General features: G+C 30.9%; 1 protein-coding gene and 1 long non-coding RNA gene across 2 annotated transcripts; both read right to left on the bottom strand.

The window, feature by feature from the left end:
- Positions 1-1,380: 1,380 nt before the first annotated feature.
- LOC18042405 (probable nucleolar protein 5-2) lies at positions 1,381-5,122 on the bottom strand. Its single transcript, XM_006432202.2, has 8 exons — positions 4,943-5,122; positions 4,563-4,604; positions 4,233-4,412; positions 3,964-4,128; positions 3,139-3,339; positions 2,274-2,771; positions 2,060-2,194; positions 1,381-1,966 (listed from the first exon to the last, which is right to left on the bottom strand). The coding sequence occupies exons 1-8, from the start codon at positions 5,018-5,020 to the stop codon at positions 1,610-1,612; spliced, it is 1,656 nt and encodes a 551-aa protein (XP_006432265.1). The 5' UTR covers positions 5,021-5,122; the 3' UTR covers positions 1,381-1,609.
- A 5,146-nt stretch (positions 5,123-10,268) lies between these two features.
- LOC112098403 lies at positions 10,269-11,723 on the bottom strand. Its single transcript, XR_002905515.1, has 3 exons — positions 11,517-11,723; positions 11,316-11,366; positions 10,269-10,539 (listed from the first exon to the last, which is right to left on the bottom strand). It is a non-coding gene; the product is annotated as an uncharacterized LOC112098403 (long non-coding RNA).
- Between the last annotated feature and the right edge of the window lie 2,382 nt (positions 11,724-14,105).

The raw sequence follows: 14,105 nt of genomic DNA, 5'->3' as shown, positions 1-14,105 counted from the left end.
CTTTGAAACTGTGGGAATAATTAATTTTAGGAAATGGACAAGTCGTGGGTTTTAACTAAAATATAGGCAAGCCTATTAGTTCTATTAACTTATTTAAAATCTCCATAATTAAAACTCAGAATTTTTTTTTTATATAAATGAAGATTATGACGTTAATATAAGTAAATCAACATAAAATTGTTGATTAATTTTTTACACATTACCTAAGATTGTTGATTAAAAGACATATGGACCGATGATAATGAATTTTATACGCATCACCTAAGATTTGACTTTGTTAATTTGGGAAGGAGAATGGTCCCTTTCACACTTTTTCAACGCTCTTCTTTTATTATGGAGACAATATTGATCCATGGAGCATCCTAAGGGACGTGGTTTCTTTTTTGACATTGAAAGTGTGGCTCATGATTCTCTCTCATGCATTATTAGTGAGGTATATAATTTCTCAATTAAGTAACCACTCATTAACCAAATGCGTAAATGTTCCACGCGTTGCAGGAGAGAGGAAAAGTTGTTTGAACTTAGCTGATACAAGACTAATTTCCATTGAGCTGTTACATACAGAGTCTGTAACGTAGTTTTGTCCATGCTAACAAAGTAAAAAAGAAGACTTTATTTGATGATTTTTATTGAAACTAGAGTCGACGCATTGTGTGTTTAGAAATTTGAGTTGCGTCATTATTGTACTATCTACAACTTTTTCTTGCTCTAGATATCATAGGTTGGATCGGTAAGTAAATAAAATCTTGCTGAATTTTGATAAAAGAATGATTAATTTTAAATCACTCTTTTATTATATAAAATCTCTATTTATTTGTATTTTTATTAAAAAAAAAATTCATCAACTCCACTCTCATATTTCCTTGTCATTTGAATAAAAATAAAATAAACTTGAAGTTTTTAAAAATAAAAGAAGTGATTTAAAGATAGATAGTCAAAATTCACGAATAAGATATTCTAAATTAACTTTTATGGTAACATATTCGATTTATTTTGTGTGTGTGTGTATTCTGTTAGGCATTGACCCCTTTCATACTAAGTTTCATATATTAAATAAAAGAGTTGGAAAATCTCCCTCGGCCATTTCTAACTTGGGTGAATCCATTTGTTGCAGGCCATAATCAGTTCGGAGTTCTATTTATCCAATATTCAATCAAGAATGTCAAAAAAAAACATCAATCAAGAACCCTAATATTTGGGGAGACCCTTTATACCTACGATAAAGAGAATAAGAGATTAACTTTGACAGCGTCATTTCATAAGTTCATAACCACCGCCTACATCATAAGATCAATAAAATTTGACAAAAAATAAAATAGCAATGCTGCAAATTGAATCGCACCATGGGACATTTCAAATATATAAGTTGATTGCAAAATATGGGTGCAATAAAAAAGTCATACTGCATAAGATTTTCTTCCAACTACAGGCATTGGCACTTGAAAAATACACTATAATTCAGATTAACCAAAAATGCTACAGTAGAAACAGGAAAAAACTAAAAAAAAGAGGGGAGCAAAAACAAATTTTACATACAGAAGCACTGAGTCATTGACTAGATCATCCAAAATTGTCGGGTTGCCAGTAACCGCAATTAACCTGAAACCTATCAATCATCATTTTTCTTCTTCTTCTTCTTCTCCTTCTTACTTGGCACTTCTGACTCTTCTTCATTAACTTCAGAATGTTTTCTCTTCTTTTTCTTCTTCTCCCCTGCCTCAACATTCTCACCACCTGCCTCAGCTACTTGTTTTTTCCTTTTCTTCTTTTCCTTTTTAACTGATTCTTCATTTTCTGCCTCAACACTGCCATTTGTACGCTCATCATCAACTTTCTTGCTCTTCTTCTTTTTCTTTTCCTTCTTCTCTTGACCGGCAGCAACCTCCTCCATTGGTTTTTCTTCATCATCTTTACTGGCAGCATTTTCCATTAGACCAAGAATGGAATCCGCTGCAGGATTATAGGTCTGCAAAAAGCAGGAAAACAAACACACCCTTCATTATGATAACCAAAATGAATAAAAACAAAAAAAGAAAAAAGAAAAGAGAAAAATACAGACCTTGGCAGCAGTTATCATTGCACCAGGCCCCTTCTTTCGGTCCTTGTCATAAACTTCAATCTTAGGTTTTCCTTTAGCTGACCCAGCAGCACGACCCAATTCTTTGCCTTCAAGATTCCTTAGCCGTGCTTCAAGCTGCCAATAATTGTGTATAAGAAGCTCCTTTCCATAACAAAATATAAAGGCAAGAACGAAAAAAATCTTTGTAGAATACCTTGGCACGATTCTCCAGTCCCATACAGTTATCTTGGCCATCTCCAAGAGCGTCATATCGAATTGCTAATGCAGTTTTGGAGGCAAGTGACCGGGAAATTTTTCCCTTGTGCTTTGGGGCTGCCTGACCAACTAGAGACGCGTGGTAGATGAGCCCATACTTAGGAGTAGCATGCTTAGTCTTCAGTGCTCTGAAGAGAGCCTTTTCTGCACCAAGAATCTGAACAGTACTCCCAGGCTGCTTTGCAAGATTCAACAAGCTGCCTCCATGAGCAATGAGGCGAGCTCCAACAAGCTCTCCAACAAGAGCAGTTAAATTTGGTGCAACTGTATTCATTCTACTTTTCAGATAGTCATACAGTTGAGCTCTGTACTCAGCAAGAGACAGAACCTGGTCACAGAGTTCTTTAATATTCAACAAATCAAGATCACTAACTTCTGTTCCCATGGAAATCATAGCTGCCTCTTTCAGTTGTGCCTCAACTTCTTCAGGTAAAATCTGTTTATATAAGACATAAAAGTAGTCAGCAGAGTGACCAATATTAGTCATCTGTCTTCTAAAAAAAAATAAAAAGAAGGGGGGGGGGGGGGGGGGGAGGTTAACATGGGTCTCATTGGCAGCAATTTAAAGTTTAATCAGCACAAGATTAACTTAACTACGATACCAATGCATCACAAAAAATTCTCAAACGAAGATGGTTTGCGTAGGAGCGGCCACAGGCCAAAATGTTGCATAGGCCTAAACTTAGGACACGGTACATGCGAATAAAAAAGGTTTAAAAATTTTACAAGTCTGCAAATGAAATAGGCACCATCAACACAATCGCCATATAAAAACCAATAAAGTAAATCCATCTAAACTCTACCTCAGAAAAGTCAAGCTTTGCAGCATTACTGCGATTTCCCATCAACTTCACTGCTTTGGCATATACAATATTGTCCTGGATAATCTTTGCAAGCTCTGGAAAATGCCACCCATACCACTCGCGGACACGCATGGCATATGTGTTGAGCTCTTTATCAAGATCGTCAAGCAAACCAATTGCCTGAATGATCATAGTATCCACCTGAAAAAAAATACCAAAAATACTACCATTAATGTAGACACAATAGCGATGATTTCACTCGCAAGATCAGTGATTGAGTTTTACTCCATCTACAACCAATCTATCCTCAAAAGACAATTGAATCCTCAAAACCAGACGAGTTGATAATAAGATAATAATTGTTGATATCTTGTGGACAGAAGGGAAGTAATTGTTTTCAGAAAGGAAACAGCTGGGAAATATAAAAGTACTGAAACAAAAGCAAGACGTACATTTTTAAACTTAAAGTGAGCCAGCCCTCACATGACACTCAATAATCAAGGTGCAAAACACAAGATAGGAATCTCTTACAATAGCCTAACCCACCCACAGGTGAAACCAAATAAGAACAGAAACAACTTCATAAACTTGAATAGTTTTATGGTATTCGATATTCAAAAATCATCTATTTTTTTCCTTTCGCTATTTATTTATTTATTCTAGAAAAACTGGGTTTCTTTGCTAGTTTTCTATATACAGACTCCCTGGACACTCATAATGACCAGTTTACACAGCCAATGAATTCAAAATCCACAGTATGTATCATGATAAAATTAGAATAGGCCAATTTGTGCAGATATGATCAAATAAAGAAATGGGAAGTACCTTGTCTGCACTGAACTTGAGCTTGTATCGAGACAAGCTATGAGATAAACCTAAGCTCATTGGTTGAAGATCTTGACCAGCCAGACCCGATATGAGTTCTGTCAACTGACTCCTCACACCTCTCATCAACTCCATCACAGCATTGTTGTGAACACATTCTATTTTCTGCAAAACAAAAATCACTCCAACTGTAATACAAATGAAAAAGCAAGCAGCACAAGAGTTTCTATCACAAAAAGAGTTTCACTCTAATGAGAAAAACAACTGACCAGTTTGTCCTTGATTGCATTTCCAAGCTTGGAATCAGCAACAGCCAATGTTTCACCATCACAGTGTGTGCGCAAAAACTTCCGTAGATCTTTGCTGGGTTTGCTTTCCAGCAAACATGTTGCTGCTTTCAGAGCTTCTGATGTATTCTCAAACTTCGAAAAAGCCTTCAGCTTCACTATCTATTGTAAGTACCAAGTAACAGTTAGATTTCAATCTAAAGCACTCATTTGTTTCGATCATTTGACATAAAGGGCAAGCTTAAAAAACATTGGGTCGTGAATATAGTGATTTGCAAGTTAATACACAAAGGTGGAAATTAGAGGTATTACCTGTCTTGCAGACTCCGCACTATTAAACTCTTGCCACAAACCCTGCAGCAGCAGCACAAGTTAATATCGAATAAGAACTGAAAACGGGATATGATAAACAATTGAGAGTTGAATAAATAAACGTTACATGATTGCAAGCTTAATATTCAGATTTTAATTTTAGAACTATTTACATTTTGAAATCGTAACACTAAACAAAAGTCCCAAGACAGAAATCTATTTCCTAAGCATTTGAAAGCACATGTCAACCGAGTGGTTATTTTAATGAAAACACAAGGTGGATTTCACTAATTCAACTAAGAATGAGGTGGGTACATAAATAAATGCAGGAAAAAAAGAAAAGGGTTGTATGAAATGTGGTAAGATGAATGATTGATTACCTCGACTTTAGAGAGCTTCCCTTCGTCTAATACTTTAAAAAGGGCGAAACCCGCCGGAGTTTCGAATAAGACTAACATTATTTTTCTTTTGTTTTTGCTAGCAGCTAAATCTTTACTGGCCTTGCAATTCAACTTGATTCTGCTGCGTTTTAGAGACGAAGAGAGGAAGAAGAAGCGTTATAGGGGGTTTCTAGGGTTTTAAGAGAAGCGGAAGGGTTTTATTAGCGAGCGTTGTGTTGTGTGGGGTGCGTAAGAGTTCTGGAATGGGCCGGGCTGGACCTCTAAATTTGAATTTCTCTCATTGAAGCCCATGCCTGCCTGCCAAAAAATCATTTTACAAAAAAAAAAAAAATTTCCAATTGTATCCTTCCTCTCTAAATAGAGGGAGTCTTCATTCAAGGCGCAAAAAATAGATAACGCTTGAACTATGCACGGATGTAACCACTTTCCATTTTCCAATTTAAAAAATACCACATTTCTAATTTTCTTACAAAATTAACTAATTAAATCCCTTTCGGAATAAAATACCCCTAAAAACTTATAGCATGGAAGCATCTTGATGGATGGACCCATCATCCGCTGCCATCGTCTCCCTTTGCTACCATCACCCATATGCTAAGTAAAATATAAAATAGGGATAAAATTAAATAGAGGGTAATTAAATTTATATAATTAAAAATAGAGTTTGATTAAATTATATTTTTCAACTAAAAATTTCACGTTACCCTAACTATTATTATTTAACTAAGTATAGTTAAAATTAAAATAACTGTTAAAATTAAAAATAAAACTAAATTTATTTATGGATTAAAATTTAAACTTCTAGATAAATTACAAGAAAATTAAATACAAAAGAAAAAAAAAAGAAATTTTGGAAACTAAGTCTTTCGTTTCTCACACCTCCTCTGCACTTCTTCGTTGTCTCTTTGATTCTACTATTTCTTTTCTTCTCCTCTTACTCCTTTCTTGCCTCCCTTTTATCGGCAACTCCTGCCTCTTTCTCCTCTTTTTTAAAATTATTATTATTATTTAATTTTTTTATAACAATAATAAAAAGAAAGGGATACTGAGTAGTTGCCATTTGACTACCAAGTGGCTCCACCTTTTTTTTAATTATTTTATTATTATATGGCTCCACATCAGCCACATCAAGTATTTTTTTGGTTCTTTTTAATCCGTGCAATCCATCTTCTTCATCTTCTGCTTTTAACTCTGGTTCTCTCTTTATTCTAGAAAATATATCTATAATATAAAATTAAGATAAATTAATATATTACAATTTAATTTAACAAAAAAGTATATTAGGGAAGCATTAAGATGATTTATAAGTTATGAACGCATTTATCAATACTATAAGTGAAAAAATGATAATTTTAACATTTATTAAATATACATTTTCTATTGTTGTTACTAATGGTTGTTGGATCCAATTTTATTTGGTCGAGTCCTTAACAAGTCAAATCATTATAACCCATTCGGAAACTGTTTCACCCATTTTAACCATTACACAGTAAATATTAGTTATTTATAATACTTTTGTAACTCAAAATTCTAGCTTGACAAGATAAGAACACAAGACAAAACCACTAAAGCTACAATACACCTTTTTTTTTCTTCACAATAAACATTCAATTGTAACCTAAGTGGAGATTGACTAAAATATATACCCAAGTAGCTAATCAATATGTTGAAGAAGTTAGCCAAGTGATGTTTTGCCAAACTCACGGAGTTGAGGGGAATGTCTTTGTTTTTGTTTTGTTTTGTTTTGTCTATTTCCCCTCTTTTTTGGTTTTTTTTTTTTTTTGAAATAGCGAAATGTCTTTGTTAATAGCATTTATTATCAAATTGTAGGATGGCAACTGATATATTTTGGAAGTTATAGTTCAATAATTTTTGAAATATGGTAACCACGTGCTATTAACATAAAGATATGAAGAAGTTATTTACTATTACCATATTATTCATTTTTAGGTAAAAAACTCATTTAGTTCCTATATTTTGAGGTTAGTATGCATTTAGTTTTTGTATATTTTAAAAATACTTCAAAACATCCCTATTATTAAATTATTGACATCCTCTTAAAGCTTGGTTATCCTATGCTTGAGGTGGAGTCGGATTCGGCTATGGTTATTTCTTGGATCCATTCTCAGGGTCCTGTTTGTTAGGATTATGCTCTTGCCGTGTTGGGTATGCTCTTTCACATCCTCTTCACTTATTCTGGTCAGGTATGTGTTTCGTGAGGCTACCTCTACTGCTATTTGTTTGGCGTTTTGGGCGTGTTCTCATCGTGTCAGTAGGCGTTTCTCTTGTTCCCAAGATCTTCCCACTAGCTTATTTGGTATTCTTCATTTGGATGCTCAGGTTGTTTCTCATGTCAGGCGCTAGCGTTGATGGTTTTCTATTACCTTTATTCTTTCTTAGCTATTCATGTGTATTTGCATTTACTCTTGGAGGTTTTGGTCTATGTTTTTCTCCTTATGTATTCATTTTATTCTTTTTTATATTTTACAGATAGGGGTCCTGCCTAACTCCCCACATTTTGGTGGTTTTTTTTTAATTACTGACATCTCTACTGTTACTTTTTGTCTCTTTTGGCTTACTTTTATAATATTACTCTTTACATTAATTTTTTTGGACATTAATAAAAAGAAACAAATTAAGCTACCAATTTAAGCCCAAAAATAAAATAAAAATAAAATAATATATATTAATTTTTGTGGAAGCTAAGATATATCCAAAAAAGTAAGATTGTAAAAAAATTAAATTATCAATTTTTGGGACATTAATAAAAAATTAATATATGAACTTCTCAGTAGGATGTTCCGAAAAAAATTAACATATATTCATTTTGTTTCTATTTTATTTTTTGAGATTAAATTAGTAATTTAAGCTCTTTCTTTTTATTAATGTCCAAAAAAATAAATATTATTTTAAGAGGTTAATATTGTAAAAGTAAGGCAAAATGAACAAAAGGTAATAGCAGGGGTGTCAATAACTTAATGACAAAGATGTTTTGAGATACTTTTAAAAGTTTAGGGACTAAACATGAATCAACCTCAAAATATAGGAACTAAACGAACTTTTACCCTTTATTTTCTATTCTAATATTCATTTATTTTTCACAATTTGTCAGGTTTTAAGGTTATAGGGTTGAGTTTTGATGGATCAATCTATTAAAATCTATGGTGCGTTTACTAAACGGGAATTGGAATGGGCAGGAATGAGCATGAGGAATAAGAATTAAAATAAGTTATTTACTTCAACACAAGGATTTGGAATCAGAATGAACTGGATTCCATTAATGTGTTTACTTTGTCTTAGAATCAAAATCGAAATCAGAATGAGTTAGACATCATCATCATCATCATCATCATGATTATTAAAATTATTGTTAATATATTAATTAATTATAATTTACCATTAATAACAATAAAAAATATATTACCTTTATCAATAATAATAATAATAATAATAATAACAACAACAACAACAATAATAATAATAATAATAATAATAATAATAATAATAACAACAACAACAACAACAATAATAATAATCATCATCATCAAAATAAAAGATCATCATTAACAAAATAATAACCCATTTAAAAAATAATAATCACCATAATCAGATTCATCATCATCAACAAAATAATCCATTTCCAAAAATAACAACAACAACAACAACAACAACCAAAATCCTAAATAACCCTCATCAACAAAATAATCTATTTCCCAAAAACAAATTAATAGCAATAATCAAAATCGAAATCATCATCGTCATTAACAACAACAGCAGCAACAAATCATCATCGTCGGCATCATCACCATCAGATTGAAACTGTGGCTATCAAAGACAAAATCGGAGATGAAACGAGATGGGAACGAAAGGGAGATGGAGACGAAATCAAGGTGGCCCAACGGAGACAAAACCAACAACCAACTGCTGTTCACAACCAACGGACTAGCGACGACGAGGATGGTGGATGAGTTTGGTTGCGATGGTGATGGTAGTAGCTACGATGGCGTTTGGTTGGGTGGCTTGTGTGAGAGAGTTTAGGTTTTAGGGATTTTTTTAAAATTTTTCGCTATTTATATTTTTTTATTTCAGGTGAGGGCATTTTCAGAATCATAACAAATTATTGTGGGTAAAATGAAAAATCTTGAGAATGGGAGTTTGATTCCCAAGGACTCATGGGAATCAGATTCGTATTCTTGATTCCCAAATTGCTGTGGGACCCACCAAAATAAATCTCATGCCTTCATTTATTTCACCAACTAAATGCGCGTTTTTTCTACAAATAAACACCCCACTACTTGATTAAGGGGTGAGTTTTCACTATATGCTCTATGTAAATCATATTTCGCTTGTTTAAACCTATTAGGATTTATTTAGGGGGACCCTATTTTTTTTAACTTAATAACTTAATAGACTTAATTTTAAGTTGTTAAGTCATTAAGTTTATTTTTTTTCAATTTAATGAAAATTTTCAGTCATTAAGTTTTTAAGTTATTAGGTCATTTTTTATTTAGCTTTTTACTTAATTTAAAAACTCTGAATGACATTAAGAAAAATATTCTCCAAAACTAACCCTATCTAATTAATTATTTACATCATTACCTAAATAAAATTTACTAATTATCATTATTATTTATCTTCGCAACTTGTGATAATTGAAAATATAGTAGTAGAATATTAATATTTTTATTTTTTTATATCATTCAAATTAATGTTATTTATCTTTAAATTTTTTTTTTGGATACTTTCATATAAGAGTATTGGTTTTCAAATTTCTTAAGTTAAAAAAAAAATAACTTAATACTTATTATCGGAGATTTAGACCAAAAAACAAGCATGCCATTCATATTTAGATATTTAACTCTATTAAGAATTCAAATTAATTCAAGTCTATTGAGATTTAAAAAAAAAAAAAACTAATGCCACCTTAGTTTAATAATGAAAAAGTGAGTTTAAATTGGCTCATTTGTAATGTAATTACAGACACTCGGAGCTGTAAATTATTATTTTTTGTAACTTAAGGGATAATTTCGACTTTCATATGAAGTTAACATAAAAACTTATTTTATTTTTCATTCTTTTCTTTGTTTTGTTTTATTTTAAAATTATTGTAATGATTATTTGATTAAATAAATATTTGTATTTCGAAAAAGAGCATATGAAATTAGGTTGTGCGATCAAAATGATAAAATAATGAGTGAGTTTCTGTATTTTTTTTACTAATGAAATAAACATTATTCATATAAATCTCTATAATCATTCTTTTGTTGAAATATTGTTGAAATATTATTTTAGTTTAGCCCGGAATTTAGACATCGTGAAAAACATAAATCATCAATAGAATTACTAGCTTTGTACGTATCATACATCTATGAAATATATCAAATACACAAACAATTGGAATTTTCAAATTTCAACCATAAAGATTAAATTTAAGATTTAAGAACATAACATGAAGAAGTTTATTAAAATATTTTTTCCCTCATTACATAATATTAATTTCTTCAGAGCAAGAGTTGGTTTGGTGAGCTTGGAGAATATTAACTACACTGGATTCTCTTGGACTTAAGAAGCATCACCTGCACAAAGCGCAATTAAAATATATAGTCATAAATCGTGTCATTATGATGAGTAAGAAAATAAGTTTAATATTTAATATTTATGTAGTAAGGGTTCATTTGGAATTATTTTTAAGAGGTTTGAAAATAATTTTAAAAAATTAAAACTAATTTCGGTATTTTGTAAATTTTTTTTAAAAATCGTTTTTGATAAAACCACCTCACTCTACAACAAATTTTAAAAAAGAGAGACGTAGTAACTTTTTAAAATTTAATTTTGAGAATCAATTTTATACTCAATATAATTTCATATATATCCTTATATATATTATAAAAATATAAAATTATTCTTATTAATTAACAAATAAAATTATTAACTTTAAAGAGATTATTTTTATTATTAATAATTATATTGAGATAAAAATAAAAATTAATAATATAAAATATTTATCTAAGTTATCAATTATCATATAAAAAATATTTTATATACATATTTATAAATATATAAATAAATTTTATTTAACCTTATATTCAATTCAATTATTTACATTCCTATAACAAAAAAATAGTAAGATGTATCAAATATACATAATTGTTTTAAATGCTCATAATACTAATAAAAATAAAATTTACACAAACGTTTAATTGATCCTATAAATAACTAATTATTTCTAGAGTATAGTTAATAATTATTATTTTAAAAACTGCAACATTACTTAACTGCCCTAAAAAGGATTTAGGTGATCAATTTAAAAAAAAAAAAAAGAGGGCCTTTGTAAAAATTTCGCCAAACGTACCGGGATTGCATTTTATGGAGCACTTGATCTCGCATCGCTGCCTAAGTCTATCTGCATATTAAATTAATAAAACTGAAGTTGTGAATTTATTGTTATACAAACAAACCAAAAGGCTGAAAAATCGTAGAAATAGATAGATTTTATTAGGAAGAATTAACAAAACATCTATTAACCACTTAGCAGATAACGTAATTAATCTACCGTTATTGATATATTGAGCAGCACAGCCAGTGATGCAAGCGTCAAAGCAATCAAAAGCAGAAGATTCAACAACAGTTACCATATTATGAGCTGAAATTATGAAAATAACCACCAGAACTACAGCTATATTCTTCATCATCATCTTGCTTCTCTGTGATTCAGTATTCTCTGCTTGAGAATTTTTTTTTTTTTTTCCTCTGCTTGGGATTGGTGATGAGATGAGATGAGATGAGATGACTGGAGCTTTTATATTTATAGAGATCTTATAAGAGAAACGCCATTCGCCTTGTGCCGAATTACGAAAGTGCCACAGAGTTGAAAGCCAATAGACACGTGACATGCACGTGCAATCGGGTTCTGAGGCGGGCAGAACATTCAGACCCAATTGATTGATTATGATAGTGAACGTGGAGGAGTGTTTTTAATTGACTTTGACTGTAGGTTGGTGTCCACGCACTTAATGTTTGATCAGGGGACTTTGCTAGCTGTGATTGATTAGGAGACAAGTTTGACTCTCTCGGTCCGCGGAATTCTAAAGCAAAAATAAAATGAAATAAAATTTCAAGTTCATTTCACCTCGAAAGGATGAGCGAAGTATACAAAGTTCAGAATTTAATTTGTGGGTTAATAATAGAAAAGATGAACGTTATTATCATATTACAAAGTGTTGGTCCTTTTAGAAGTAATCTTGATTGAATTATTGTGAAACTAAAAATTATCCATAATTAAGTATCATTGAGAAAAAAGAGTTTTAAAGAAATCTTAATATCTTTAACTCATAATTTTGGATGATCTTAAATATGTATAGTAGAGTCTATTTGTGGACTATTGATAACTGTTTTTCAAACTCTTTATATGTATGTGACCCATTAGTTATAAGAAAAGTTATGTCTTTTGAAGATTAGTCACATCTTTTAGTAAAATAGTTATAATTGATTTAAAATGTATTAACTTAGTTCAAGAGATACATCTCTTATGAATAAGTATGTCCACAATACGTGTATGTATATCTATATATATGTATATGTATAACGTTTATCATCTCCTATTTGGGCATCCTTATTAATTAGATATACATACAATCGCTTATGAATAAGTATGTCCCCAAGAACTTTTAAACTAGGATATTCTTGCATGTATGAAACACCTAGGTGAATTTAATCCCACTGCATCTACATACTTTCCGAAACTTTTCAGATTTAATCCCTTAATCGTAGATTCAACCGCAATCTCTTGTGAAGAATTATGGTCAACTTTTATTTCTCCTCGATCCACTATATCTTGTATATAGTGATAACTGACATCTATGTATTCTTTTTGGAACTATTCACTCTACCTTTTATTAGAGAGGTTGTAGAATTATTATCATAAAACACATTAATTTGTTTATTTAGTAAATCAAGTTTCAATTCTTCAATGAAACATCCATCCATATGGCACATGTTGTTGCCATATTGCATGCTATATATTCGGCCTAATCTAGCAACACATGATTGGTTTGTACTTAACTATGAAATTGCCACATCACCAAAAAGGAAAACATGACTGCTTGTTGATTTGCGATCATCTTGATCTTCTACTAAATCTGCATAAAGAAAAAAAAATCTTTTACTACAAGATCACTTTACTAAAATATAATTTCATTATTTTTATGCCTTGTATACATCTAAACATCATTTTAACAACTTTAAAATGTTCTTTACCTAGATTAGATCGAAATCGTCTGACCAATTCTACTGCATAAAAATATAAATTCTACCTGATGTCATTGCATACATCAAGCTACATACTACTTGTTTATATAGAATTGTATTCATATCCTCCTCTTCTTTTATTTTTACGACATATAGTTTTACACAAATGTTATCCATTACATATAGGTGTGCACATCTAGATATAATAATCTAGAGGTTTAGTCCCTTATAATTTTAATTCCCAAGACATAAGATACTTCTTGGTGTAGGATGTTATTTTAGGATTCACAATTTTTATTATTTTAGGAATTATTTTTATTTTTATTAGAGTCAATTATGATATGTGTCTTCTGTTATTATTGTGATTTAGTTTCTCTTTTTAAGTTAATTTAAGAAAGTAAGTACCCTCTATTATAAATAGAGAGATTTTGTTATTATTTTCATAAATTCAGCTTCAATTATTAAATAAAACATCTTTTATAATTCCCATTGGGATTATCTATAAAAAATATCTTTTGTAGAGTCGTTTGGATTAGAGCGTCATCTAATCTCACTTTAAGTGTTATTAAAAATCTTATTGAGTCGTTTAGATTAGAACAAGATCTAATCATACTTCGATTAGAGCGTAATCTAGTCTCATTGGCTTGGTATAGTATTAAAACGATATCTAGTGTTATCTAATCCTATCAGTTAGTATCAGAGAAGTTCTGTGCAATTGCACAACTTTCCTGGCTACCCATATCCATTGTTAAAAAAAAAACCAAAAAAGCAAAAACCCAAATTTGGAACCCTAGCCGCCATTGCCCATCATCATTAGCCGCTGCATCCATCAAACTCACCAGCCATTGTTGACCAAATCCTGACTAACCTTAGTCCTTAAATAACAACGTAGCCA

Source organism: Citrus clementina, unplaced genomic scaffold (genome assembly GCF_000493195.1).
Source record: "Citrus clementina cultivar Clemenules unplaced genomic scaffold, Citrus_clementina_v1.0 scaffold_5, whole genome shotgun sequence".
In the NCBI taxonomy this organism is placed as follows: Eukaryota; Viridiplantae; Streptophyta; class Magnoliopsida; order Sapindales; family Rutaceae; genus Citrus; species Citrus x clementina.
The sequence above is the reverse complement of the archived record's forward strand: the minus strand, read 5'-3'. Positions and strand labels throughout refer to the sequence as shown.